The sequence below is a fragment of the Eulemur rufifrons genome, chromosome 14 (genome assembly GCF_041146395.1).
Source record: "Eulemur rufifrons isolate Redbay chromosome 14, OSU_ERuf_1, whole genome shotgun sequence".
Classification (NCBI taxonomy): domain Eukaryota; kingdom Metazoa; phylum Chordata; class Mammalia; order Primates; family Lemuridae; genus Eulemur; species Eulemur rufifrons.
In genome coordinates this window covers 35,403,552-35,429,698 of record NC_090996.1, presented here as the reverse complement: position 1 = coordinate 35,429,698, position 26,147 = coordinate 35,403,552, and the positions used below count along the sequence as shown (strand labels likewise).

General features: G+C 66.7%; 6 protein-coding genes across 13 annotated transcripts in view; 3 read left to right on the top strand and 3 right to left on the bottom strand.

Moving 5' to 3' along the window:
• Window positions 1-6,443, top strand: part of MAPK8IP3 (mitogen-activated protein kinase 8 interacting protein 3) — a 45,446-nt gene extending 39,003 nt beyond the window's left edge. For all 3 annotated transcript variants that reach the window (XM_069486307.1, XM_069486309.1, XM_069486306.1), the window contains 15 exons: window positions 256-351; window positions 434-592; window positions 1,182-1,347; window positions 2,224-2,406; window positions 2,485-2,674; window positions 2,762-2,881; window positions 2,954-3,034; window positions 3,133-3,200; window positions 3,376-3,524; window positions 3,934-4,105; window positions 4,182-4,295; window positions 4,456-4,494; window positions 4,625-4,804; window positions 4,903-5,049; window positions 5,127-6,443. In XM_069486307.1, coding sequence (XP_069342408.1) covers window positions 256-351; window positions 434-592; window positions 1,182-1,347; window positions 2,224-2,406; window positions 2,485-2,674; window positions 2,762-2,881; window positions 2,954-3,034; window positions 3,133-3,200; window positions 3,376-3,524; window positions 3,934-4,105; window positions 4,182-4,295; window positions 4,456-4,494; window positions 4,625-4,804; window positions 4,903-5,049; window positions 5,127-5,248 — 1,986 coding nt within the window. In that variant the 3' untranslated portion in view covers window positions 5,249-6,443. The remainder of the gene's footprint in view (window positions 1-255; window positions 352-433; window positions 593-1,181; window positions 1,348-2,223; window positions 2,407-2,484; window positions 2,675-2,761; window positions 2,882-2,953; window positions 3,035-3,132; window positions 3,201-3,375; window positions 3,525-3,933; window positions 4,106-4,181; window positions 4,296-4,455; window positions 4,495-4,624; window positions 4,805-4,902; window positions 5,050-5,126) is intronic.
• A 258-nt stretch (window positions 6,444-6,701) lies between these two features.
• NME3 (NME/NM23 nucleoside diphosphate kinase 3) lies at window positions 6,702-8,255 on the bottom strand. 2 transcript variants are annotated; one of them, XM_069486304.1, is made up of 5 exons: window positions 7,897-8,255; window positions 7,683-7,813; window positions 7,410-7,511; window positions 7,229-7,333; window positions 6,702-7,079 (listed from the first exon to the last, which is right to left on the bottom strand). In XM_069486304.1, exons 1-5 carry the CDS (start codon window positions 7,940-7,942, stop codon window positions 6,867-6,869), a joined length of 597 nt encoding a protein of 198 aa, XP_069342405.1. In that variant the 5' UTR covers window positions 7,943-8,255; the 3' UTR covers window positions 6,702-6,866. The 2 variants fall into 2 exon arrangements, with proteins under 2 accessions (XP_069342405.1, XP_069342406.1); XM_069486305.1 differs by having other exon boundaries at window positions 6,895-7,079; window positions 7,221-7,333.
• A 27-nt stretch (window positions 8,256-8,282) lies between these two features.
• MRPS34 (mitochondrial ribosomal protein S34) lies at window positions 8,283-9,585 on the bottom strand. Of its 2 annotated transcripts, none has more exons than XM_069486302.1 (3): window positions 9,224-9,585; window positions 8,957-8,999; window positions 8,283-8,913 (listed from the first exon to the last, which is right to left on the bottom strand). In XM_069486302.1, the coding sequence occupies exons 1-3, from the start codon at window positions 9,542-9,544 to the stop codon at window positions 8,579-8,581; spliced, it is 699 nt and encodes a 232-aa protein (XP_069342403.1). In that variant the 5' UTR covers window positions 9,545-9,585; the 3' UTR covers window positions 8,283-8,578. The 2 variants fall into 2 exon arrangements, with proteins under 2 accessions (XP_069342403.1, XP_069342404.1); XM_069486303.1 differs by having other exon boundaries at window positions 8,283-8,871; window positions 9,224-9,583.
• Window positions 9,586-9,661: 76 nt separating this feature from the next.
• Window positions 9,662-12,836, top strand: EME2 (essential meiotic structure-specific endonuclease subunit 2). Its single transcript, XM_069487111.1, has 8 exons — window positions 9,662-9,908; window positions 10,191-10,327; window positions 10,688-10,780; window positions 11,518-11,609; window positions 11,777-11,870; window positions 12,026-12,141; window positions 12,329-12,518; window positions 12,598-12,836. Exons 1-8 carry the CDS (start codon window positions 9,662-9,664, stop codon window positions 12,766-12,768), a joined length of 1,140 nt encoding a protein of 379 aa, XP_069343212.1. The 3' UTR covers window positions 12,769-12,836.
• Window positions 12,837-13,313: 477 nt separating this feature from the next.
• SPSB3 (splA/ryanodine receptor domain and SOCS box containing 3) lies at window positions 13,314-19,350 on the bottom strand. Of its 4 annotated transcripts, none has more exons than XM_069487107.1 (7): window positions 19,305-19,350; window positions 17,812-17,949; window positions 15,054-15,231; window positions 14,749-14,936; window positions 14,569-14,686; window positions 14,357-14,482; window positions 13,314-14,060 (listed from the first exon to the last, which is right to left on the bottom strand). In XM_069487107.1, exons 2-7 carry the CDS (start codon window positions 17,935-17,937, stop codon window positions 13,717-13,719), a joined length of 1,080 nt encoding a protein of 359 aa, XP_069343208.1. In that variant the 5' UTR covers window positions 17,938-17,949; window positions 19,305-19,350; the 3' UTR covers window positions 13,314-13,716. The 4 variants fall into 4 exon arrangements, with proteins under 4 accessions (XP_069343208.1, XP_069343211.1, XP_069343207.1 ...); XM_069487110.1 differs by lacking the exon at window positions 19,305-19,350 and adding an exon at window positions 18,798-18,914; XM_069487106.1 differs by lacking the exon at window positions 19,305-19,350 and having other exon boundaries at window positions 14,569-14,671.
• A 457-nt stretch (window positions 19,351-19,807) lies between these two features.
• Window positions 19,808-25,733, top strand: NUBP2 (NUBP iron-sulfur cluster assembly factor 2, cytosolic). The gene is made up of 7 exons (XM_069487112.1): window positions 19,808-19,880; window positions 22,457-22,575; window positions 22,656-22,854; window positions 23,810-23,964; window positions 24,087-24,197; window positions 24,370-24,439; window positions 24,828-25,733. Exons 1-7 carry the CDS (start codon window positions 19,865-19,867, stop codon window positions 24,971-24,973), a joined length of 816 nt encoding a protein of 271 aa, XP_069343213.1. The 5' UTR covers window positions 19,808-19,864; the 3' UTR covers window positions 24,974-25,733.
• Window positions 25,734-26,147: the final 414 nt, after the last annotated feature.

The following is a 26,147-nucleotide window of genomic DNA, read 5'->3' as shown; positions in this document are numbered from 1 at the left end:
GGCGGCACACGGCCGGGGGGAGAGGGCGAGGGCCACACGCACCAGCCCCCCAGCCTGTCGTGTCCCCGCGAGCCCTAGGCAGGGGGTACGAAGCTGTCTGGAGGGGCGGGGGAGGAGCCCCAAAGCTCCCAGGGCCCCCGTGCCGAGGAGCCGCAGGGCCAGGCTCCCCCTGCCCAGGGCCGGCGCAGGGGCCCGGTTCCAGAAGGAAGGGCTGCGGGCCGGGCCGCGCCCTCAGCACGCTCCTGCTGGTTGCAGCTGAGTCCCAGTGGGGCCCAGGAGGACACGAGGATGAAGAACGTGCCTGTCCCCGTGTACTGCCGGCCTCTGGTGGAGAAGGACCCGACCATGAAGGTGAGGGGCAGGCTGGGAGGCGGGGGGCCCTCCCGGTGGCCCGCAGAGGAGAGCGCCCCATACCACGGCCCTGTCCCTGCAGCTGTGGTGCGCCGCTGGCGTCAGCCTGAGTGGGTGGAAGCCTCCGGAAGATGACCCCGGGAACGGGGTCAAGCCCACGCCAGGCCGTGACCCTCTGACCTGCGACCGAGAAGCGGACGGCGAGCCCAGGAGCAACCACACATCCCCCGAGAAGAAGAAGGTCGGGGTGCCTGGCCTCAGCCGCCGGCCCAGCCTCTCCCGCTCCGAGTCCCTGGACAGCTCAGCCAGGGTCTGGTCGGGAGGGGCGAGACAGGACAGCTGGGGACAGTCCCTGAGGCTGGGTGGATGAGGCGGGAGCTCCTGGCCCCCGTGGCCGCTGTCAGTCCTGCCTCGGAGCATTTGCGGGCTGTGCCCACCCTCAGTGGCGGGGCTGCCAAGGGGCCTGGGCGCAGCGGGCAGCAGCCCGCGGCTGGGCCGCCAGGAGCTTCTCTCCGAGCGCGGAGCACAGTCACCACCTGCAGGGGCGCAGCGGGGGCAGGGCTGGCGCAGGGAATGCTTCCCAGCTGGAGTCCAGGGCTTAGTTTTAGGTCCTGGCTTGATTTGGGGACCAGCGACTTGGCCTCTGGGAGCTCCGGTCTTCCTCTGCAGAAGCGAGACCGTGGACGTGCACGATTTAGATGACGTGTCCTGGCCGCAGGGCAGCTGTGCCTCTAAGGCCATGGTCAAGTCTAGGTCCCGAGAGACTCTGGGAGACCCCACGTGACCCCACAGTGTTGCTGGGGTGGCCTTGACCCCGTGTTCTGCAACAGGCAAAGGAGATGCCCGAGACGGATGCCACCTCCAGCCGGGTGTGGATCCTCACCAGCACCCTGAGCACCAGCAAGGTGGTCATCGTGGACGCCAACCAGCCGGGCACCGTGGTGGACCAGTTCACGGTGTGCAACGCCCACGTGCTGTGCATCGCCAGCATCCCCGGTGAGCCGCTCGGGGCGGGAGCTCCCCCTTGCGTTGGGGGCGGGGGAGGGGGTGGTGGTGGCTGGACGTTAAGGGGAGGCCTGCCGGGCAGCACCCACCGTCTGTGACACCCTGAGACACAGGAGCACGGCAGTGAGTCGCTGGCCCCGTGTCCGCTCGGTCCTGCTGCCGACGCCGGATGTGGCGCTTCCCTGCCAGGAGGCCACGGTCTTTTGCGACCGAGTCTCGCTCTGTTGCCTGGGCTGGAATGCCGTGGCGTCAGCCTCACTCATAGCAACCTCCAACTCCTGAGCTCGAGCGATCCTCCTGCCTCAGCCTCCCAGAGTGCTGGGACTGCAGGCGTGAGCGCCACGCCCGGCCCAGAAAATATTTCTTTGTCCCGAATGTGGAAGCTCCAGCTGGGCCCAATCCTGCTGCCTGGCCCAGGGCCCCGAGAGCTGGGGTGGGAGGAGGGGCTCGTCATCACCCGCTGGGGCAGCAGTCCCATGATGCTCTGGGCCCAGTCCAGCACTGCACACAGGGAGTGGTGACAAGGGTCTCTGGCATGAACCCCAGCCACCTGCTGAGACGCCATGCCTCCTTAGCGTTCCCGGGGGTCTGTCCCAGGTCACAGTTGTTTTTCTCCCAGAACCAGCGTCCCAGCATTCAGTCCCCATGGCCAGGGCGCAGCCCACAGAACCGGCTTGCCAAAGCCCTAGGCCTCCGGGCCAGCGGCCGCGAGCAGGCCGTGGTGGTGCCGTGTGTTGAGGCGGGTCCCACGGGAGAGGGCCAGACACGGGGCCATCCCCTCTCCTCCTGCCCCACCAAGCTGTGAGCTCTGGACGTGGCCCTCAGTGTGCCGCTCCGGTGGGCTGACGGGCGCGACTCCTCCCCCAGCGGCCAGCGACAGTGACTACCCGCCAGGGGAGATGTTCCTGGACAGCGACATGAACCCGGAGGACTCGGGCACCGACGGTGTGCTGGCCGGCATCACCCTGGTGGGCTGTGCCACCCGCTGCAACGTGCCACGTAGCAACTGTTCCTCCCGAGGGGACACCCCAGTGCTGGACAAGGAGCAGGGTGAGTCCCGGGCGGGCTGTTCCCCGTCCCCTCGTTCCTGCGACTCCGCCTCGCCCACACTCACCTCTCCTTCCACAGGGGAGGTGGCTGCCGTTGCCAATGGGAAGGTCAACCCATCCCAGTCCACAGAGGAGGCCACGGAGGCCACGGAGGTGCCAGACCCTGGCCCCAGTGAGCCAGAGGCGGCGGCGGTGCGGCCTGGGCCCCTCACGGAGCACGTCTTCACTGACCCGGCCCCCACCCCGCCCTCCGGCCCCCAGCCTGGCAGGTGGGCTCTCAGGCCAGAGTGGAGAGGGCAGCGGGGGGAGCCTGGCAGGGTCACAGGGCCACTCTGGAGCCACTGTCCTTCCCACAGTGAGAATGGGCCAGAGCCCGACGGCAGTGCTGCACAGCCAGGGCCGGAGCCCAGCGGAGACCCCGCGGGAGCGGGCAGCAGTGCCGCGCCCACCATGTGGCTGGGAGCCCAGAACGGCTGGTAGGCAGGGCCCCGGGGCAAGGGTGGCGGCAGGTCCCCGCGCCAGCCCCGCCCACCACCCGACCTCCGCAGGCTCTACGTGCACTCCGCAGTGGCCAACTGGAAGAAGTGCCTGCATGCCATCAAGCTGAAGGACTCCGTGCTCAGCCTGGTGTAGGTGACCCCAAGCCGGGCCGGGAGGTGGGGGGTGCTGGGTGGCCCGGCCTGCGCCCTTCCTGCGTGGCCGAGCCTGGCTCCACCTCCCCCCTCAGGCATGTCAAAGGCCGTGTGCTGGTGGCCCTGGCAGATGGGACGCTGGCCATCTTTCACCGTGGCGAAGGTAAGGCCTGGTGGCCCTGGGCAGGTGGGCGGTGGCTGGTGACCCTGCCTGAGACTGGCCAAGGGGCTCGCTGGGTCCCTGGGGCCTGTCCTCAGCCTGGCAGGGGCGTCTCCAGCCCCCGCCCGAGAGCGGGCTGGGCCGCGCCAGGCCGGCAGGTGTTGCGCTTGCTCTGCAGATGGCCAGTGGGACCTGAGCAACTACCACCTGATGGACCTGGGCCACCCGCACCACTCCATCCGCTGCATGGCCGTGGTGTACGACCGCGTGTGGTGCGGCTACAAGAACAAGGTGCACGTCATCCAGCCCAAGACCATGCAGATCGAGGCGAGTGCCGCGGTGGCCTGGGCCCCGGAGGGGAGGGCTGGCGGCGTCACCTCCACACTCGCCGCGGAGCTGCATGAGGTCAAGGGAGAAAACAGGCGCAGACAAGTCACTCGTTTGTTCAAGGTCACGGGCAGGGGAGGGGCAGCCAGCCTGTGGGGGGCCAGCCCTCTGCCGTTCACCCTTGAAACAGAAGCCCAGGGGACCCCTGTGTGGGCCCCAGTCTTCCCTTCGGCCGCCCCAAGGCTCAGGCTCCTCACGGGGGCCGGGACCCCTGCAGCCAAGCAGGCGCCGGCCTGGAGGTCGGCGTGGGCTGCACGGACACCGGGGCGACCTCAGGGCTGCAGCACGGCCAGGGTTCCCTGCCCGTCCTCTCCTTCCACCCCCGTTGACGGGCACCGTGACCCCACAGAAGTCATTTGACGCCCACCCCCGGCGGGAGAGCCAGGTGCGGCAGCTGGCGTGGATCGGCGACGGCGTGTGGGTGTCCATCCGCTTGGACTCCACCCTGCGGCTCTACCACGCCCACACCCACCAGCACCTGCAGGACGTGGACATCGAGCCCTACGTCAGCAAGATGCTGGGTGAGGGGCTGCGCCAGGCGGGGGGTGGGGGCCGCGCCCCGGCTGCGCTGACTGTGTCCTCCCGCTCGCACCCCAGGCACCGGCAAGCTGGGCTTCTCCTTCGTGCGCATCACGGCTCTGCTCATCGCCGGCAACCGCCTCTGGGTGGGCACTGGCAACGGGGTTGTCATCTCCATCCCCCTGACTGAGAGTGAGTGACCCCAGGGACACCTGCAGAGATGGTGAGGGCCGGGTGGGGGCTCCGCAAGCCACTCAGGAGGACGCGGGCTGCCCTGGCTGAAGCCGAACGCAGCCCCACCTGCCCTCCGCCGACCTCCTCTCCTCTCCCTCCCGCACGCTGCGCCGCCCAGCTGTGGTCCTGCACCGAGGCCAGCTCCTGGGGCTGCGAGGTGAGTCCCGTGTCCTGCCTGCCATGGCTGAGGGTCCTGCAGGCACCTTCCTGCCCTCCGCTCGCCTGCCGGGCAGCCGGGGCGGCCCGCCTGGAGCTCAGCCCCCCTCCTTCCGCCCTGTCTGTCTCAGCCAACAAGACGTCCCCCACGTCTGGGGAGGGAGCACGCCCGGGGGGCGTCATCCACGTGTACGGGGACGACGGCAGCGACAAGGCGGCCAGCAGCTTCATCCCCTACTGCTCCATGGCCCAGGCCCAGCTCTGCTTCCACGGGCACCGGGACGCCGTCAAGTTCTTCGTCTCGGTGCCAGGTGAGGGCCGGCCGTTCCCTGGCTCCCCACCCCCATGGCCCTGGGGCAGCGGGGCCCTGTTCGGGAGGCTGCTGTCCTGAGGTCCCTCCGCCCCACAGGGAACGTGCTGGCCACCCTCAACGGCAGCGTGCTTGACAGCCCGTCCGAGGGCCCGGGGCCCGCCGCCCCCGCGGAGGCCGAGGGCCAGAAGCTGAGGAACGTGCTGGTGCTGAGCGGCGGCGAAGGCTACATCGACTTCCGCATCGGTAAGTGGGCGCCGGCCAGGAGGCGGGTCCCCGTGCTGGCCGACGGACCCGGCTTCACAGCTGCCACCCACCCCCAGGGGACGGAGAAGACGACGAGACAGAGGAAGGCAGTGGGGACGTGAGCCAGGTGAAGCCTGTGCTGTCCAAGGCAGAGCGCAGCCACGTCATCGTGTGGCAGGTGTCCTACACGCCCGAGTGAGGCCACCTCCACCGCCCCGCCTTGCCTGATGCCAACGTGTACATAGGACCCCCACCCCCCTGCCCTCTCTAACCTCTCAACCCGCAGCTTTCACCTGAGGCCCAGCCCCCCAGCTGGCAGGGAGTGCAGCCACGCGGGTCAGCTGGGAGGAGGGGAGCAGGTGGCATTTTCTGCCTGAGAGGGGAAGACCCTCTCGGGGACACCCTTTCTCCAGTGGCTCCTGGCTGGTGTCCAGCCCAAAGTCCTCAAGTCCCAGGGCACCTCAGGGCCAGAGTGAGGCGGGATCCAGTGTGGGCAGCTGCTGCAGGTGACGCCCGAGTCTTCCCACCCTGAGCCCACCTGCCTTTGCATGCTGCTGGGGGTGGGGGTGGGGCTCAGCCTGTCCCCCAGGCCCTTGTTCTCCCTAAGGGAACCGGGCTGGTGATGAGCCTTTGCCCAGGGAGATGGGGCGCAGGCTGCCCAGGTGCCTGGCCCCCAGCTGGCCTTTGGGGCTCCCCCTGTCCCCAGGCTTCTTTCCCTTAGCCCCCACCCTGGCATCCCCCTGCCCAGGGACCTGGCATGAAAGCACGGGGCCAGGCACTCTGGGGCAGCTGCTTGAACAGAGGCCAGACATCCTTATCCCGCTGGAGCCCTCACCGACCCGTCTCCCCCAGGCTCTACCTGGGCAGAAGACTCACCTTGGAGGAGCAGGGCCCTGGAGTCCTGCCCCTCCCAGAAGCCCCTAGGGTGGAACCTCTCAGGCTGCCAGGGCAGGCCCAGCCTCAGGAAGAAGGGGAGGCCCCGGCCTCTCCTGGGGTCAGCCCTAGGGTGCAGGCTCAGCCTCAGGTAGATGGGGGACGGTGTGCTCCTGGGGCCTGCCTCCCGCACAGGGCTCCGAGGAGCCCAGCTCCCAGACACGCTAAGTGCCTAGGGTTGCCCGCTGTGGCCTACTCGGAGAGCAACTGACGAAAGAGGCTGCCCAGCAGAGGCCCAAAAGGGCTAAGGAGCCATGTCCAGCCGGGCTCGAGGCATGGGGGGGCAGCCACCCTGGACTGCCCTCCCGGGGTGGGTGGGCCTCGCTGGTCTCTCCCCCACCTTCCTAGGCACAGGCCCTTAGGGCAGCCCAGCCCTCTGCCCACCCCTCCCACCAGAGAAGCACAGACCTCGGGGAGCTGTCCCACGAGCCCAGCTGGCCACCCTGAACTGCAGCCGTGCGAGGCTGCAGGCTCCTCCCCACCGCCCGCCACCTCCACTGTGATGTACGTCGGGTCCCTTGTCTGTCCCGCAGGATCGTGAAGTGACTCGGGGGCTAGCCGGGTGGGCGCAGCTGGGGGAAGGGGCCTGGTGACGACTCTCCTCAGGCTTTGGCCCTGCAAGTGAACCCACATATCTGCTCTGTATGTAATAAACGTCTTAATGTCGTATCTCTGTTCCTGGGTCTAAACCAATACGATGACAATGACTTTTTTCTGTTTATTATAAAAAGAAATGCTAGACCAAGCTGAGTGCCAGGGGTACGGCCCAGGGGCATTTCCAAGGCTGCTGTACGTGGTGGCATCTTGGGCAGGAAGGCCCAGGGCTTGTGGGGCCTGCACCTGCCCACCCTAAGGGAGGTCCTTCAGGGTTACCATGGTCCCTGCTACAAAAAGGATGTTCCAAGGCCCAAAGTCTGGGTGGGACCTGAAGGATGCAGGTAACAGAGCCGCTTCCAGATGTGCACATCTGCCCAGGTGGCTACTCGTGCAGCCAGTGCCCGACACTGTCCTCCCAGCACAGGAGCTCCTCCGCGCGGAACCAGAGCGCGATCTCGCGGCGGGCGCTCTCCACCGAGTCGCTGCCATGGATCACGTTCCTGCGCGGAAGAGACGCGCCTGAGGGCGGGGCCGGGGGCGGGGCCGGCCCCAGCCGCAGGGAGGAGCTTCGGGCTGGGCCGTGCGGGCCGAGGTGGGGGAGGCGGGACCGGGCTGGGGCCGTCCCCCGGGGCGGGCCTTACTTGCCGACCTCCACGCAGAAATCCCCGCGGATGGTGCCGGGCAGGGCGTCAGCCGGATCCGTAGCCCCGATGAGCGCCCGCGAAGCGCGCACTACGTCCAGTCCCTGCCACACCTGGACGGGCGGGACGGGGCGCGGCGTCAGCGCGGGGCCAGAGGTCTGCGGGGCCGCCCGCCCGCCGGGTACTCACCATGGCCACCACGGGTCCCGAGCCCATGTACTTGACCAGGCGGCCGTAGAAGGGGCGCTCGCGCAGCTCGGCGTAGTGTTCGCGCAGCAGCTCCTCGGAGGCCTGGGGAGGAAGGGACAGGCGGCCTGGGCCGGGGCCCCACCCGGCCCCGCGCCAGCCCCGCGCGCCCACCTTCACCAGCTTCAGAGCCACCCCCGCGCGCCCACCTGCACCAGCTTCAGCGTCACCCCCCGCGCCCACCTGCACCAGCTTCAGCGTCACCCCCGCGCCCACCTGCACCAGCTTCAGCGCCACCAGCTTGAAGCCCTTGCGCTCGAAGCGCCGCACGACCTCGCCCACCAGCCGCCGCTGCACGCCGTCGGGCTTCACGGCCAGGAAGGTGCGCTCGTGCACGCCGGCGCAGGCTGCGGGGACCGGCGGGACAGGGCGTGAGGCCGACTCTGTGCCACCCGCTCCCGCCCCGCGCCCGCCCAGCCGCGCCGCTCACCCGCGGGGAAGAGGTTGGCGAAGATGGTCAGCACCAGGCAGATCATGATGGCGGCGGCTGCCCGGGCCCGGCGGGGCGGCCGGGGCGGGGCCTGCGCTTAAAGGGGCCTTGGCCGCTGCGGGGAGGCGGCGCCCTGCTCCGGTTCCTGAGGCTGCTTTACTTGTACCCCGGGATTCCAGGGGCCCTGGGGGCCGGAGGGCAGCTGGCGAGGCCTAGTCACCTCCAGCGGCTCGGACACTACTGCTGCCCCCATCCTGCTCAGGTCTCCCCACCCACTGGCGCCTGCTTGGCACCCCTGGGCCAGCTGCAGCCTTTGCCTCCCCGGCTCTGCAGACAGCCGGCTCTGCCCCCAACCCCAAACGCAAAGAAAGCACAACCCAGGCTCTTGGTTTTCCTTTATTCTGTCCGCATCCTGGCAGAAACAACAGTAATGGGAAAAGGGGACCCCGTGCTCCCCGCTTTCTCCCAGCAGCCTCTCCTGCGTGGCCCCTCAGTTGCAGCTGGGTGCTGGGGAAAGACACAGGTGCAGGGTCCGCCCCACCCCCCTCCACTGAGATGCAGTAAGTCACTGACGATGAACTCCAAGCCCAAAGGGGGCTGACTCCGGTGTAGCCCAAAGATTTTCATTCTTCAAAATGGTCCCCACGACCTTACACCCCTCAGGTGACCTAGTTCTGCCACTTCAGACCGGGGTGCCCTTGGCCTTTCCCTTTGCCTCCTGGTTTGCAGGGTAGTCCCAGGGTTGGATGCTTATCCTCTCCACATTCAGCATGGGCTCCTCAGTGCTAGTGTCCCCACTTTTCTGTCGTTCTGCGAGAATCATCGCCCGGAGGAGCGGTGGGTAGGGCACAGAGCACACGCTGGGCTCCGGCTCCGGGGTGAAGGCAGTGAAGGCCGCCTCCTCGTGCTTGGGCACCAGCCGCCAGTCGTGGTACATAGTGTGTTCGATCTCCCGGGCTTCGCTCTCCGTCTTCCCTGGGGAGAGAAAGAGGCTCATTTCACACACTGGCTGACAGTCTGTGGCCTGCGCCTCTCTGCACGCCTGACTCCCAAGCCTTACCTTTGAAGGTGAGGATGCCCCAGGCCTTTCCGTGGTCCAAGTTCTGCAAAGGAAGTGGAAAGCGGGTCAGCTAAGGAAGCTCCCGGCCCGCTGGAGACGAGGAGGCGGGAGCCCCGTCCCAGACTCGCATGGAGGAGGGGAGGGGAGGCAGCGCTGCTCCACGAGCTCGGTGTCTGGCGGGGAGGCCGGCAGGGCCCGTAGGGGACGGGCGGGATGCACCACGGCGCTGGGGAGGAGGGCGGCCGGGTCCCGGCGGCGCACACGCACCTGCGCTGTGTAGTCGGGCCGGACCCGCGTGAGGCGCCAGTAGCACGGCTCGTCGTGCTGCCACAGCCAGGACTTGCGCGTGACCAGGCGGCCCAGGCCGAAGAGCGGGAGGCGGCCGAGCAGCTGCAGGAGGCGGCTCTCACGGCGCACGTCGGGCCAGGCCAGGGCGGGCAGCCGGCGGCCCGAGTGCGGCCGCGTCAGCGTCTCGTAGTCCAGCGCGTAGCGCTGCGAATCGCGCGGCCGCTCCCGCTGCGCGCGCAGGGCGCGCACGCGGCGGGCCAGCTCCGCGATCAGCCGCGGCCGCACCTTCTTCCGCGCCATGGCCGGGCCGTTCTCCCTGCCGGAAGCCGTCCCCGAAACCCGCCCGCCGCCGGAAGCGGCCGGAGTCACAGGCAAAGGCGTCCGGGCGCGGCCGGAGGGGAGGAGACCTGGCCGGCCATGGCGCCGGCTGGGTACGGGAGGGCCCCGGGCTCGTGCAGGGGCCGGGGCCGGGGCCGGGGCCGGAGCCGCCCGCGGCGGCCCCCGACCTGGGAGATTTCAGACTCTGACACCGAGGGCCCCGCCAGCGCGGAGGCCGCCAAGAAGGCCCGAGACCCGGCCGCGGAGCGCCGGGCGGCGGCCGAGGCGCTGCGGCTGCTGCGGCCCGAGCAGGCCCTGAGGCGCCTCGCGGTGCTCGTGGACCCAGGTGCGGCGGAGGGTGAGGGTCCCACGGGGCTCAGGCTGGGCCGCCACGCCCGCGCATCTGCTTGGAAATTGCCTTTCCCCGGAGGGAAGTTGTTCTGGGGCGGAGAGGGGCGTCCCTGCTGCCCGAGACTTTGGGGCGGCTTCCCCGCGGGTCGCGGCTCTGCGCTCGTGGAGCCTGCGGGCAGTGCCTGGGTGTGCCAGGCTGCAACCCCCACCTGAGTAGGGTCCTCATGTGGGCGGAAGGAAGGAGTGGCTGAGCTGTGTCTCCCTCCGGTGGTCCCAGCCATCCTGGAAGATGCTGGTGCCGACGTCCTGATGGAGGCCCTGGAGGCCCTGGGCTGCGACCACCGCATTGAGCCCCAGCGCCCCGCCCGGAGCCTCCAGTGGAGCAGAGTGAGGCCGGAGCCCTACTCCTGCAGCGTGAGTGTCCCGCGTGCCTGCAGCGGGAGCCCCCTTTCCGCGGTTTCCGAGTGCCAGCCTGGGTTGGGTGTGTCATGTCTGTGGCTTCCTGTCCTAGGGCTGGCCTAAAGGGCTGTTGCTGTGGTCATGCATGTCTTGCCTGCCGGGACGGAGCAGTGCTGGGCTCTAGAGCCTAAGCTCAGTTGCTGCTGAAGAGTGTTCCGTCCCCAGTGAGGCTGTGGTCAGTGTTCCTGCTGGCCCGGTGTACCTGGGCTGGTCGTGGCTTTGGCAGGAGACGGAACACTGGGCAGGGCCTGGACTTGGCTGTGGCCATGCACCACAGAGCTGCCAGGCAGCACTGCGTCCTGGTTGTCCCCACAGGTGCTTCCTGAGGTGGGGGCGGCAGAGGAGCAGGACCTGCTGTTGCTTGTGGAGCCTGAGGAATTTCTGCGGGGCGTCGCCCAGCTGATCCAGGTGATTGGGCTGAAGCAACAGTCCCTTTCCGCAGACCGTGAAGGGCTGGGTCCGCAGCCTGGGGGAGAGGAGCTGGAGCAGGGCATGTGGGGTGCTGGGCCTCCTCTCCGGTCAGAAACCGTGGTGAGGTTGAGGGGGAGATGGAGAAAGCCCCCGGGCCCTTTCCTGGGCACAGACAGGAGCTTCAGCTGCTCCTAGAAGGCGGAAGCAGGTGCAGGTCTCTGGGAGAACAGGAAGCACAGGAGTCGGGCAGCAGGCTGGCGAGAAGGAGCCTGGGACTTGGTTGGAAGCGTCCAGGCAGGGCTGGGGACAGGTGGAGTCCTGTGACGGGACATGCCTTGGCTGCAACAGAAACAGTGCTCTGCTGACGTTTGTGCCAGAGCGCGATTAGGTTAAACCCTCTGCCGGGTCCCCATGTCCACATATCCGCCTTTATCAAGTATCTGCTGTGTGCCAGGTAAATGCCAGGCTGGGGTGTGAAGGTGTACTAGGAGAGAGGGCCTCAGGCCAACTCTTCTAGAAGCCTGGGACACACCCAGGGGGCTCTCTTCAGCCCTCTTGACCTCGAGGGAGGCAGAAGCTGGTTTTGCAGATGAGGTGACGGGGCAGAGGAAGTGCCTGCCAGGCTCCTTTCTGCACCACTGGCTTTTTCTCGGGCCTGTTGCTCTTCTGCAAACTGGCCATGGCCCCTGCTGCTGCGGCCCCCCGCAAACGTGTGCCGCGTGCTCTCCCTGCAGGCCTCTGGCCCAGCCTGCCCGCTGCCCTGGTTTCCTCCCGAGGTCCCCTCCCGCCGCCACCTGGCTGTCATCGGGCTGGATGCCTACCTGTGGTACCTCTCATCCTGATGCCTGGGATTCGACGGGGGTTCAGAGAGGGTGGGGGTGCCTCTGGGGGCCGCTGGGGCCCAGCTGATCCCACTCCCCTGGAGGGGCAGGACTCGGGGAGGACAGGACCCATAGGGAGTGGGGAGCCAAAGGGAGGGTCACTTCTGCTCAGGTCTCGTCAGCCCATCACCCAGGGGACGCAGCAGCCAGAGAGTCCAGAGGTGGCCCATGCCAAGGTGACTGTCGGCTGGCCGGAGGTGGAGGAGGTGAGGGCCGGTCTGGGCTGGGTGAGTCTGTCGGCCTGGGCTGTGGCTGCCCTCTGCCGGGTTTGGTTCCCAGGGTGGCGTGTGGGGTTGGTCTCAGCTGAGTGTCCCCAGGGGATCCCTCCTCTGGCCCATGCCCATGGCTGGCCCCTCCCCAGGCCCTGGTGCGCCTGCAGCTCTGGGCGAACGTGGACGTGCTGCTGGCGGCCTCCTGGCAGGAGCTGAGTCAGCACGTGTGCGCTGTCACCAGAGCCCTTGCCCAGCGCCCCTTCAAGTGCGTACCTCCCGCCGGGCTGCAGGCTGTGCTGGGGGGGAACGGGATCACCTGGGAGGGGTGGCACCTCCCTGGCCTCTTGGAGGGCAGAGCAGGGTGGGAAGGCGCTGCTGTGCCAGCTGGGGGGAGGGAGGGTAATGAGGGGGTGAAGTCTCTACAAGGTCTCTGTGCCTTTTCCTGTCTTCAGGCAGTCCCAGGAGTCCCAGGCCTTTTCCTTCTGCACAGCAGGGCGCTGGGCAGCGGGCACTCCGGTGACAAGAGACTGCGCGGGCCTACGGAGGGTCTGGTGGGGGCAGATCAGGCAGTTTAACCGGGTCAGCCCGGCCGTGGCCGACGCTGTTGTCACTGCCTTCCCCTCCCCCCGCCTCCTACAGCAGGTGGGCTCCCCCGCCCCCACCCCCGCCCCCGGAGGCCAGGCCCTGCAGGCCGCCTGCTCATCCCTGCGCCTGCCCGTAGGCACTCAAGGCCTGCAGCACGGAGCAGGAGCGCATGGGCCTCCTGGCGGACCTCCCCGTGAAGGCCAGTGACGGCGCGCGGCCCCGCAGGGTGGGGCCTGACCTCTCCCGCCGCGTGTACCTCTTTCTGACCAGCACTGACCCCGACCTCCTGCTGGACCTGGGCTCCTGACCGCAGCTTCAGGACCCAGCAGGGGCCCCCTTCCGCCTGCCAGCAGCACAGCAGACGGGCTCAGGGATCGACCAGACACCTTGGCCTAACGAGTACTCTCGCTCTGGGGTGGGCTCCCAGCCTCTGGCTGGGTCCAGGTCTGACCTCAAGGGGAGGGCGGGGTGGGGGGGCAGGAAACGTTTTTGGATAACTGGGCTGAGCAGAAATTCTTTCCCAGCTCGTAGATGGCACGTAGCCAAAGGGTCTGGAGCGGGTGGTGGGTTGACATGCCCTTGGCCGTGGGGAAGCTGAGCAGCAGGGCTGTGTGCCAAGCTAGGACAATCGGGAGGGCAGTATCCAGGTCCCCTCTGCCACCTGGAGGCTTGGGTGGCACCCTCAGGGAGAAGCAGTAAGGAACTCTCTAGGGAGAAAGGAAGCACCGCCCCCCCCAGCCTGCCTCTCCTCAGCCGTGTCAGGACGGAGCCAGGCTCGCCGGGAGAAAGCCCGTGGACACCAGTGAGCCACCGGCCTCCACGTGGGCTCGTTTAACCTCACAGCTGTGTGCGTGTTACAGACAGACTCTGTTTATTACAGTCACGTAAGTCTGCGACAGCAACGGCAGCCGATCACATGCAAAGCGAGTTACGAAAACCAAGGCCACAGGAGCGGGAACAGCTGAGCTCCAGCAAGGCTCTCCTCGTCGGCAGCAGACGGCAGCCCCCGGGGGGACTTGAGCTCTGGTGGCTGCTTCCCCAGCCGGCACAGGCAGCCGAGTGGACTTGGACAGCCAAGGCCTGTGGCCCTGGGGCCCCTATAGGAGGGACTGTCCTGGCCTCCGGAGGCAGGGAGACGGCTCCAGACACCTCACCCCACTCCTCCCTCTCCTGCTGCCCTGGAGTGTGGCCGGAAGGAAGGGACAGAGAAGACAGCTGTCCCGGCCCAAGAAGGCAGTTTTCATTGGAAAATAAGTCAGGTCCGTCGGCAGCGTTTCCTCTGGCAGGGCCGGGTCTCAGGGCCGCCGGGACTGGCCGCGGCCGCCTTGGGCGAGGCTGCCGGGGCCTTGCGGCGGCTGCAGTTCATGCTCAGCACCCAGCCCAGCTTGTTGCGCAGCATCTGCTTGAGACCAGGCGGCAGGGGCAGGCCCTCGAGCGTGTCCCCCGAGTCTGGCCGCAGCTGCCGCAGCCGGTAACAGCACAGGTACTGCAGGGAGGTCACGCTGGCGCAGGAGCGGATCACCTTCATGCTGCTCTTGGCCGCCGTGGAGCACACCATCGGGTAGAACTTCTTGTTCTGCAGCTTGGTGGCTGCCACTCCTGGAAGGGAAGGGCCTGGCCTGAGCCCTGGGCTGGTGAGGGGGCCAGGGAAGGGGCATGGTGCTAAGGTGACCGGGTGAGCAGCTGAGTGGGGACCTCAGGACCCACGCTCTGGCCCACGAGTCTCCAGCCTGGCCTTGCACTGGCCCCTGGCCCACCCACTGGGGACGCCGGGACTCCTGGCTTCTGGGGGAGCCCTGGTCAGCCTGGGACGGGCCTGGGCTGGGGTATCCGCCTCCTGCAGGGCCTCCATGCAAGGTCCTGGCTGAGACAAGCCGTGCCCTGGCCCCCCTCACCTATGCACTTCCTGTTCTTGAAGAAGGTCAGTGTCCCGTGCCAGGTGTCCAGGTGCACGCCGATGATGGAGCCCTGGCCGAACCTCGAGGAGAAGCTGGTCTTGTCTCCCTTGTGATGAAGGAGCCCTGGGGCAGCCGGGGTGGGGTGAGCCCGGAAGCCTGGCCTCTGCCCCGCCCCGCCCCGCCCCGCCACACCCCTGAGCTGCACGCACCCGTGTAGGAGAGGCCCCAGCTGTCCTCGTCCCTGCCAAGCAGGCTGCAGAACGTGTGGTGGTACTTGTCCAGGTCCACGTCCGAAGTCCCGATGCCCACCATCTGGGAACAAGGGGGCTGGGCAGCAGGGCCTCCGGGGCCGGCCCTCCAGAAACACCCCCGGGCCGGCGGCCACTCACCATGTCGGTGCCATAGACGGGCGAGGTCATCTTGATCTCCCAGAAGTGCTGGCCCTCCCCCAGCTCCTTGGTGCCCCGGATGGCTGCGGTGCCGCAGCTGTACTCCATGTGGAAGCTGACCTTGCGGTTGTCGCAGCTCAGCAGGGTGGCCGAGGACTTGTTCAGGTCATCCCAGACCCAGTCAAAATCTGCAAGAGGGAGAGGCCCAGGCTGGGGCAAGCCCCGGAGCTCCCCCGGGCTCACCCCTGCCCACCCCAGGCCCGCCTGCTGGCGCAGTCCTGGCGGCGCAGCTCACTGGCACTCACACTCGTCCTCCTCCCCGCAGCGGCAGTCCTTGCCCCGGTGGGCCGTGTGCAGGCTGCTGCAGGAGGTGGCCTCGCTCTGGCCGGCACAGTCACAGAAGGACTCCCCGGTCACAGGCACCGCACTGGGGATGGATGGCGGCAGGGGCGAGCTCTCGGGGTCGGAATCCGAGTCACTGTGCTGGGAGGAAGGGACGGGCCGTCCTGCCTGCCGCCCACCCACTGCTGGCCCCGACCCCTAAAGGCTGGACTGCTCTGACCCACCGAGGCAGGGGCTACCCTGTGTCCCACCTCATAGTGCCACCCCTCGTGACCAGAACACACTGCTGCCCATGCCTGGTGCAGGAACTGGCACAGCCTCCTTCCCACGGGCCCCTTGTGCCGCTGCTTGGCGGGAGTGGGCGCAAAGGCTTGAGCCCATTTTTGCACCAGCAGTGCCCTGGAGGCCCAGCCGCCGATGCAAACCCAGGGTGGCGCCCAGGCTCCCTGCCCAGCTTTCTCAAGGCAGATTCTGGGTCATGCATAGGCCACAAGCCCTGCCCTGAGGGTGGCAGCACGGGTCTCCCAGACAGCAGCTGGGCTCCTCACAGCATATGGTCCCCTTGCCGTCCGTGGCAGGGGGTGGCTCGTGCTGCTGCTTCAGGCTTCTTCTATAGCAAAGCAGGAAGCTGGGACTCGGCCACCACCTCCAAGGGGCTCAGTCCTTGTGGCATGCTCTCCAAGTCCTGGGGGCGTGGTCTTGGCCCAGTGGCCAGACACCAAGGCTGAGCTGGCCAGGCTCTGGCAACAGACTGACCCACGGGCCCTCCTGGGAGGCCAGCCGGGCGTGGTCTGTGAACTTGGTCCTCCCTGCACTGAAGACAGGCCTGTCCAGACCTGCTCAGGAGCAGCAGTGTAGGTGGCCTCTGCCGGCCAGGAGGGACCGAGGCCAAGTCTCCCCCTCAGCCGGGCCCAGGTCCTTCCTCTAACCGGGGCAGACCCCTGCTGCCCTGAGGAAGCCCACAGACCCGCTGCAGGGTGCCCCTGGCCCAGCCTCTGCCCTCCCTATCGTCCGTTCTGCGGCCTTGTCATGCTGCCCCCGCACGGGGCTCTGGGCACCTGCCGTAGACCACCCACTTCGATTCCTTCTCATTGCACTTCTCGGAAATTCTCCTTTGTCCTGTTTCTGTGCCTCTTCCCACTACAACAGCCCCTCGAGGGAGGCCGGGCCCCGCCAGTCTCTCTTGTTACACCTGGTGTCTGGCATGTGGCCACACGGTGGCAGTGAATTGAGTGAGTCAACAGGAGTCGGCCGAGTGAGGGGCCTGTGTCAAAGCTGGGCACCTGCAGGGCGGGCAGCGCCCTCTGAACCCGTCTGGCAGCATGTGCTGCCCCAGTGGGGACCTGCCTCCCCAGGAGGAGAAGCCACAAGGAACGGGACACAGGAAGCTCCCGTGGCTTCCAGGTGAACGTGGGCCTGTCAGGACCAACCAGAACGGGACAGCCGTCCTCCAGAGGGGGTCCCAGCCTGCAGACAGGGCAGGCCCACCGAGGCAGGAGCCTGGGCACAGAACTGAACACCAAAGGCCCAGGGGCAAGCTGGCCATCACCCCAGCCCCCTGGGGCAGAGACACATGTGACCCCAGTGGCAGCTCTGTGGGCACAGGGGAGGGAGGTGTGTGTCGTTCAGCCTTCTAAGGCGCCCAGGATGACCTGCCCACGCACGTGCGCTGCAGGCCCATTTGGTGACAGAGCACAGGCAGCATGCATGTGTCAGACGCTGCACCCAGCCCGCAGATGCCACCTGCATCCCACAGCCATGAGCCTGTGAGGCAGGGACAGACCCAAGAGCAGCCTGCTCGGCCACGTAACCAGTGGGGGCTGGAGGCAGGGCAGGAATGCAGGCTGGCCCCTCCCTGGCTGGAGTAGGCTCGCAGATGGACCAGGGCTCCCAGTCCACCCCCAGTGCCTGGTGGTCCCATTGGGCTAAGGGACAAGCCCTCATTCTGGGAGGAGAGGAGCCTAGCCCGTCCCAGGACACCTGGCTGGGGCAGAACAACACTGAAGGAAAGCTGTGACAACAGTGCAGAGACGGTCACCCAAGAAACAGCCCCACCAGGAAACGGCCAAACTCCTGCGCTGGTCTAAGGAAGACCTCAGGACACCAACTGAGAAACCACCCCCCAGTGGGCCCTCGTCCCCTTCCTGCCTCACAGCCCCCCGTCAGGCAGAATGGCCGCGCTGGCTGGCCCGTGAGCCCCGCCGTGGCGGAGTCGGCACAGACCGGCAGGCGTGTCGGACAGCCGTGCCTGCACACGGACACTGAGCTTCGCCAAGGACACCCTCATGTCTCTGTGCCTCCCTGAATGGAAGAAGGCCCAGGAATTTTGATTTTCAAGAATCAGGGTTCTCTTTCTTACATGTGTATACACGAATATACAGTACATATTTGTACTGGCGGAAGAAACTCCCAGAAGTGTGCACACAAATTAGCGACAGCTATCTCTAGAAACTGGTTGGGTAGACACAATGGAGAATTTCTGTAGAATGAACTGATCAAAACCAACTGCCAACCTCTCCACACACTGCACTGCGCAGAGAAGAGCAAACAGAGAAGAACGCGGTGTCTGTTCTGAGGTCCTGTCACCCCCGAGACTGTGTGTCCTTTCCCAGGTTAAAGAATTTCACTGAGTGTAGCACACCCAGGAGACAGCCCCCAATCAGGTAGCACCTGCCTAGAGCATCTCCGCACTCCAGTCCAGCCTCACCCGCTGGGACCTACCTGCCCATCGGAGTCGTAGCCCCAGTTAGTGGTGCCTGCCAGAGCCACTGCTCGGGCATCCGCATCTCGGCGGGCCGCACTCAGGACAAAATGCCATGCCCTGCTGCTCCGGGGGCGTCTGGCCATGGTGGAGAGAATCTGGAAGAAAACAGGTTCTGAGCAAAAGAAGACACGCAGCACGTCAGAATGTCCCCCAGCACCGGCCCCCCAAGTCCTCTGCCTGCAGCCCTTCTCAGGCACATCTCAGCTGCTCTGCAGACCGGCCCCGGCCCACCCACGGGCAGGGACTCCAGGAGCCTGTACCTCACTCAAGCATCTGAGCACCTCAATAAAACCTAGGTGGATGGTGTGAAATGCCATCCAGACACCCATGACTCTGGAGTGTGACTCCTAGCCCATCTCTCCTCAGCTCCTCATAAACCTGGCTGCCCCGCCTGCATGGCCCACGGGCATCTCAAACCCTGACTGGCTCCTCCTTCATTGTCCAGTTTGGCAAAAGGCTTCTCCAGCCTCCCAGTTCATGCCAGAAACACGGCAGCCATCCATCCATCCCTGACACACCCTTCCTCTTTCCCCCAGGCCTGACTGCCCGGCACACCCCACCACACGCAAGTGTCTTCCTTGCTGCCGCGGGGCCACCATGTCCTGGGCCACATGACTCACCTTCCACTTCACTCACTACTGCCAAGTTCTCTTTTGATACACAAACCTAAAACCCGTTCAGGGTTTGCCATTGTTCTTGGGAAAAGACGCAAAATTCCATAAAGGCTGGTTCTCAGCTTCCTCGACTCACACCGCCTCCTCTAAGTTGCCAGCTCGCTCCTGCCCTTTGCCCAGAATGCCCCCCTGCACCTGCTCAAGGCGGGTCCCCCTCCGTCTCCGGCCCTCACCTTCCAGGTCCAGCCCATGGTGACAGGCTGGTTTCGGGCTATCTAATGCCTGGCTCCGCCCGGCTGAAACCCTAGTGAGGCGGGCACCGCTCCCACCTTAGGGCCAGCCAGGCCGCGGCCCCCGAGCACCAGGTGAGCGCGCGCGCGCGGGTGCAGCTGTCCAGGGCTGGGGGCGCCATCGCGGGCGCACCGGCCCCTGCGGCCGGCCCGCGGTCACCGTCGGCTCTCAGCCGGCTTAATCTCCGCTCGCCGCATCGCGCACACAGTAGGCGCCACGTGACGCTCGCCGAATGAATGGCCGGGCGCGCTGTCACCGCGCGAGCCGGCAGCCCGCGCCAGCCGACACCGAGGATCCGCCGCACGGCGCTGCTCCCCGTCCCGCGGCCCCGGGCCGGGCGGGCCGCCCGAGGCGACAGCGGCCGGGGCGCGGGTTCGGCAGTCTCTGCGGCCGCCCCGAAGGAACAAAGGCCGGGCGGGCCTCACGGAGCCGGCGCCCGCCGCTCCGACCCAGCCCGCAAGGTCAGCGCGCGGCCGCCCGAGCCCTCGGGGGTGGCGGGGCGACCCAGGCCCGGAGGCGCGGACCGCGGCCCCGCCGCTGCTCACCTGCAGCCGCGCCGCCGCCGCCGCCGCTGCCGCCGCGCTCCGCCAGGCCGGCCGTGACCTACTTTCAGCTCCGGAGCAGGACGTAAACAATCCCCGCCCCCCGCGCCGCATTGGCCCGGCTGCCCGGAGCGGGTGCGCCTAGATCACGGCTTCGGGCGGGAGGCGGGTCTCCGGTCTGCCCAGCCGCGGCCAAGAAGTTGCAGGACCTGTCAATCCTGATCCCACGTTCCCATTGGTTACATCTCAAGCCGTCAGAGAGGAAGCCCGCGCGCCCATTGGAGGCGGGGCGCGGACGGGAGGCGGTCCCCCTAGCGAACGTGGCGCGGAAGTAGGTCGCCCTGCGTTTCGTCTGAGCCGGATCCGGCGCGCCGGGGTCGGCGCGCCGGGCTGAGGAACTCCTCCAACGATCTGATTGGCTGAGGGAAGCGGGACTGGTCCTATCAAGATGATCCGGGGGCGGGCTCGCACTGCCCATTGGCTTGAAGGCTCTTCACTCGGCCTGGGTCTCACGGTCTGCAAGCGGAAACGGACGGAAGCCGCGAATTCCAGCCGGCGGCGGCATGGAGGCGGCGGCGGGTGAGTGCGGCCCGAGACGGCGGCGGTCGGGCGGCGTTCTTGCGGCCTTGGGTCCCGCCGCGCTTTGCCTTTCCCGAGGAGGCCGAGCCGCGCGGCTCCAGTGCGCCGGTCTCAGGCCGGCGGGGCTGGGCCGGAGCCGGCCGCGGGACCCCGATAGGTCGCACTCCCGGGCCCCGGGGGGCAGGAGCGGGGCCGGACCCACCGCGGCCACTTTCTTTACGCTTCGCTGTCTGTGGGGGAAGGCTGCGTTGGCGGCGCGTCCACGTGCCCTAAGGTACAGGTGTGCGTCGCACCTGCGGCGGGAGTCCGGAGCGCGCTCACGGGCAGGTGGTGTTTCTGCAGCTGTGTTCAGAGTACGCGCAAAGTTGTTCTGTCTGTTTTGTAAATGCAGCTATTTCCCTGTCTTATGCTATGGGTTTTTGATTTGGTAGGCTGGTGACGCTGCCTTGCTTAAAGTCTCGGCAAGATTTAAAAAGAAGTCATGTTTAACTATAGTATTCTTAAAAAAAGGAAATACCAGAATATCACATATTTTCAGTTGTTTGTAGAAGTAATGTTGTATCTAAGCGTTAAAAAAAAGTGAAATTCTTGTGTGGGACAGAACACATACAAGTTTGCGCAGATTAGCCAAATTAGGCCTTAGTAAGTAGTAGTTGCTACATTTATTTTCTTTTTGTTTTGTTTTTTTGGAGACAGTCTCACTTTGTCACCCCCAACTATAGTGCAATGGCATCATCTTAGCTCACTGCAACCTGGAAGTCCTGGGTTCAAGCGATCCTCCTGCCTCAGCCTCCCGGGTAGCTGGGCCTATAGGCCTGAGCCACTGTGCCAGCTCAGCAGCTTTCCTTAAACTAGGGGAAAAAATGCACATAGAAATTCAAAAGGCCTAAAGGGGTGTACGGTAAAAAAAAAACAAAAAAAAAACTGACCTCCCTGTGCCCACAGGCAACCCCTGGCATCAGTTACTTGTATCTTTCCAGAAGGAGTGTTTCGTATAAAGACATGTGTTTGTCCAGCATATTGAATGCACTGGATTTGGTTGGACTTTAGCCACAAGGCTGAGCAGGACACGTCATCCGCAGAGAGAACCCTCCTTCCCTCCGTGGGGTCCCGCCTTGTGTGTGGCTTTCTTTGCCCCCTCCAGCACAGCCTCTCGTCCGTCAGGCCCGTAGCGAATGTGCTTCATTTATGATCTGCTTGTAAGCTTTTCCACCTTGCTTAGCAGTCGGGGGTTCTGGGGGTGGTTTCCTCTGAGCTGTGTGGGACGGCCCTGCTCCGCCCAGTCCTCGGGCACTGCGTCCTGCGTGGTGCTCCGCACCAGCCCACCAGGCAGGTGGCTTCCCCGCTTCTCTCGAGGAAAGCCAGGCTCCCTGGGATTAAGAACTTGGTCACGCGGCACCCAGGCCCCAGCAGAGTCCCCCCAACAGCAACAGAAGTGAGCTTAAGCCGTCCGCACGTGTTACTCTCTGCACCTGTTGGTGTTTAAGTGATTTAAGTAACGACCTGTTCATTGCCTCAGGGGCAACTGCAAGGCCATGGTCTCTGGGCTTTGTGCTCGTACACGTGGAAGGGGTGCCCTTTTGTGTCACCTGAAGACGACTTAGGGCAGGTGCTATAACGCTTTTGTGACAAGGACCTGCCTGAAAGCTGGGCCAGGTTCCCTCTGAGTTCCTGAGTGCTTCCTGGGGGCTTTGGGAGCCTCTGAACCTGCCCTTGGGGTGGGTCAAGTGCAGGGACAGTATTTACGGGTCATTTGTTGAGCCCCTCATGGCCCCCCTTCCGAGGACCTCTCCAGAGGCGGGAGAGCAGCTCGCCGCAGCCCAGGGCAGGGGCCGAGGACGGGTCCTGCGCGGGCAGCAGCCCGGGGTGCGGCAGGGTCTGGACGGTGAGCGCTCACTGGGCAGCACCACAGACGGCTGGAAGGAAGAGGAGCTGGGCCAGAGTGGCCGGCGGGGACCCACGGTGGGGACCGGAGCCTGTGTGGGGAGTGGCCGAGGACACTGTTGTGTCCTGTGGCAGCTCTTGTTGGCTAAGGTTTCCTATGGCTCCTTGCGGCGGGCAGGAGTGCCGCTGTGAGTGACCCAGCCAGGACTGTGGCCGCTCTGGGTCCTCAGAGCGTCAGTGTCCTCCTGGGAACTGGAGGCCCAAGGCCGGCGCCACCTCACCCTGGGAGAGGTCTGGGGCGGGGGGAGGGCTGGAGTCCCCTTTGGCACAGAGGCGCTGTGGGTCCTGTCAGCAGGTCCTGTTCATCTCACCTGTTTCCCATTAGAACTGGGGTGGAGCAGCAGGTTTAGGGTCCTGTTGCCCGTGGGTGGGAGCCCGGGCACGTGTTACACACACGTGTGCGCCCGCACGGTAAGGAGCAGGCTGGGGACTCTGCCCTCGCCAGTGCAGGGCTCAGGGTGAAGGAGCCCACTGTGGGTCGGGCTGCTGGAAGACCTTCCACGTACGCCAGGGGAAGGGACAGGGGCCGCATTTGGGTCTGGTCGTGAACCTGGCCGGGGCTCACGGTGCCCAGTGGGCAGGGAGGCGAGGCACTCAGGGTCCCGGCCCACCTGTCTCACATCCCTGGCCAGAGCCTGGAAACCTGGCTGGCGTCCGGCACATCATCCTCGTCCTCTCGGGAAAGGGAGGCGTCGGAAAAAGCACCATCTCCACGGAGCTGGCCCTGGCTCTGCGCCACGCAGGCAAGAAGGTGAGCGCCCGCCCCTCGGGGGCTGCCCTGCCTGGCGAGGGTGGCCGGGGACTTGGCACGTGGCCTCCATCCCCTCGCAGGTGGGGATCCTGGACGTGGACCTGTGTGGCCCCAGCATCCCCCGCATGCTGCGGGCGCAGGGCCAGGCCGTGCACCAGTGCGACGGTGGCTGGGTGCCCGTCTTTGTGGACCGGGAGCAGAGCATCGCCCTCATGTCCGTCGGCTTCCTGCTGGAGCGGCCGGACGAGGCCGTGGTGTGGAGAGGCCCCAAGAAGAACGGTAAGGATGGGGTGGTGGCCATTGCCCCCTCTCGGCTGACCCCCCGGTGCTCAGAGGCCTCGGAGGAAGCCGGGTGTGGTGGTGGCGCCTGTGGTCCCAGCTACTCGGGAGGCCGAGGCAGGAGGATCGCTGGAGCCAGGAGTTTGAGGCCGCAGTGAGCTGTGCTGACGCCACGGCACTCGGCCTGGGCGGCAGAGTGAGACTCTGTTTCAAAAAAGATTTTTTTAAAAATAAACCTCAGAGGAAGCCCGGGGCCGCTGTTCCTCCTCCTACACGCTGTTGCCTCCTGGTAAAGGCGGAAGGCATCCGTCCGGCCTCTCCATCTCCTCCCGTGGAAACGCCCCGCTGCTCCCTGCTCAGCAGTCAGGCTGTGCCTGGGGACCTGCGTGTGGCTCCGTGACCCCCAGACGGCGGCTCCGAGCAGGCGTGAGATGAGGGCAGCTCTCATCCAGTCAGCGTGACCGAGACCCTCGGCCCCGGCATCCGGTCTCCTGGGCGGGAGGGGCAGGGTCTGCTCAGACAGGGACCTGAGGACCGCCAGTGTTGGGGGGCTCTGGAGCAGCAGGTGGCATTAGACGCCCCCCAACTGCAGGGAGGGCGGCCGGGGGGAGAAGCAGGCTCGGGGCACACAGCTGCTGCGCCATGCCGGCCAGGCGTCCACCGCGGCTGGCCTCCTCTCGGCGTGAGGACTGGGTGTTCTGTGGGCACCGACACCGCGGGCAGGTCAGGGTCCCCGTCTTGAGCTGAGGCCCTGTGGGTGGGGTGCGAGGCGGGTCGGGGACAGGCTTGCCGAGCCGGCACCCGCCCCTGCTGCAGGTGGCCCCAGGGCCTTGCGAGAGTCTTGGGGGGGGCGCTGGTGGGAGGGCGGCTCGCTGGGATGGGACCCCACCTGCTTGACTCGTGGCTGCCGGGCCGCGTGGCACAGACCCGGCTCCACCCTGACACAACCCTGCAGCGCTGATCAAGCAGTTTGTGTCTGACGTGGCCTGGGGGCAGCTGGACTACCTGGTCGTGGACACGCCCCCGGGGACCTCCGACGAACACATGGCCGCCGTGGAAGCCTTGCGTCCCTACAGGCCCCTGGGGGCCCTCGTGGTCACCACGCCTCAGGTACTGTTGGCAGCACCATCGGGTCCCCGGCATGTGGCCTCTCCCCGCAGCTGAGCCGGGCTGGCGTCTGCGTGTCCTGGCTGAGTTGCAGCCAACTGGCCGGGTCTTGTCTTGACCTCCAGGCGGTGTCCGTGGGGGACGTGAGGCGGGAGCTGACCTTCTGCAGGAAGACGGGCTTGCGGGTGATGGGGGTCGTGGAGAACATGAGCGGCTTCACCTGCCCACACTGCGCGGTGAGTCAGGGGGACTCGTCGGGTTGGCTGGGCGGGGGCACAAGGCCACCAGGAAGCCAGGGCAGGTCAGTGACCAGTGAAGGCTGAAGGGACGCACCTGCGGGCCGGCTCCCTGGAGCCGCGTGCGTGCGGGAGGCGTCCTCGAGCCGGTCCTCACAGCCCTGCCTCCTAGGAGTGCACCAGCGTCTTCTCCAGGGGCGGCGGGGAGGAGCTGGCCAGGCTCGCCGGGGTCCCCTTCTTAGGTGAGTGACCAGAGCCTGGGAGTCCAGGGCCCCGATGGCTGCTCTGGGCGGGCCTGACTCCCCTGTGCCCACTGGGTGCTGGGGGAGAAGCAGGAGCCGTTTCCTCTCGCCCTCCTCACGCGCTGGCAGGCGCCGGCCGCACACCACGGCTCGTCTCTGGGCAGTCGCTGCCCAACGGGCACCGAACAGGCACCGTAGGGGAGCAGAGGGCGGGTGGCCGCTGTCCCCAGCCTGTGGTGCCGGGAGCTGTGCAGTCCTGGCGCCCGCTCCTCTCAAGCGCGACAGGGAGGCAGCAGGGCTCGGCCTGTGGGAGCGGCCGTCAGCCATGGAGCCTGTGGGGCCACCGGGGGGCGCCGCCTGTTCCTCGGCCTCTGCTCTGTCCTCACAGGCTGTGTGCCCCTGGACCCTGCGCTCACGCGGAGCCTCGAGGAGGGCCGCGACTTCATCCAGGAGTTCCCCGGCAGCCCTGCGTTTCCTGCACTTGCCGCCATAGCCCAGAAGATTCTGGACGCGACGCCTGCTCAGGCCTCCTGACTTGAGGAGCCGCCTGCTCGCAGGCCCGGAGAGGACTCCCTGGGGCAGGGGGCCCGGGACGGTGTTTCCCCTGCGGCAGCGGCGTCTCTGGCTGAGCTGGCAGCGGTTCCCCCGGCGGTCTGTGGCTTCCCGGACAGCTCGGGCTGGGTGCTCCTGGTGCTGCGCGGCTGTGAGCCAGGTTCTGGGACCCCACGCCACGGCTGCTTCCCAGCGCTCGTGACTGTCCCACGCTGCATCCCTGCCCCCGAGGGACAGGCTGCTCCTGGCAGCTGAGCGTCCCCCACGGCCCTCAGCTGACCCTGGGCTCCCCACACCCGAGGGTCCGTGAGTGGTCTGTACTCACGGGAGGAGCGGGGGGCGTCCTGTGAGAGGGTGAAACGACCTCAGGCGTGTCACGTGACTGGGAGGAACCCACCATTAAACGTGCCCTGTGTGCTGCCACGGGCACCAGGCAGACTTTTACGGGCTTTGTGTCCTTAGCGGTCGGACGGCATTTGCTTCTGTAGGTCCTGCGGCGGACAGGCCCCTGGAGACCCAGGTGAGGACACGTTTGCTTCCCGCGTGGTGGGAGTTTGGGGGAGACTTTGTATCAGAGAAAGCTGCGTGGGGGCTCAGCCAAGGTGGAACTGCCCACTCCGCGGGGGACACGGACACCCAGGGGCCAAGAGGTGGCTTTGAGAGTGAGCTGGGAGTCCCGGGGCGCTTCCCTGCCTTTTACTGGTGAGACCAGGAAGGGAAGCTTGTGGGAAGCAGCACGGCGTGCGGGGGCCCTTCAGGAAGGGCTGGGGGGCGGGGGGAAGCTGCTCAGCAGCGAGTCCTAGGGCCAGGTGGGACGGCGGTGGGGACGCACCTGGGTCTGCAGGTGGCGTTTCCCTGAGGGAAGGAGTGGGAACCGCAGTGTGCGCCGGCCACCTCTGCCGCCCGCCGGCCAACTCGCTGCCCGGCTCTCCCACTCTGCTCTCAGCCGCGGCCGCAGGGCCTTGGCCACCACCTGCCCTGTGCGCCGGCTGCCGGGACAGGGGCACTGTCCAGTCCTCAGGACGACACCCCAAAGAGGAGAGATGAGATGCTGAGGGTCCGGGAGGACCTGAGGAAGTGCCATTGTTCCTCGGGTGGGGGTGGGTGTCCTGGGAGGAGTCTGGGGGGCGACCTGGAGGACTGGGAGGACACACTG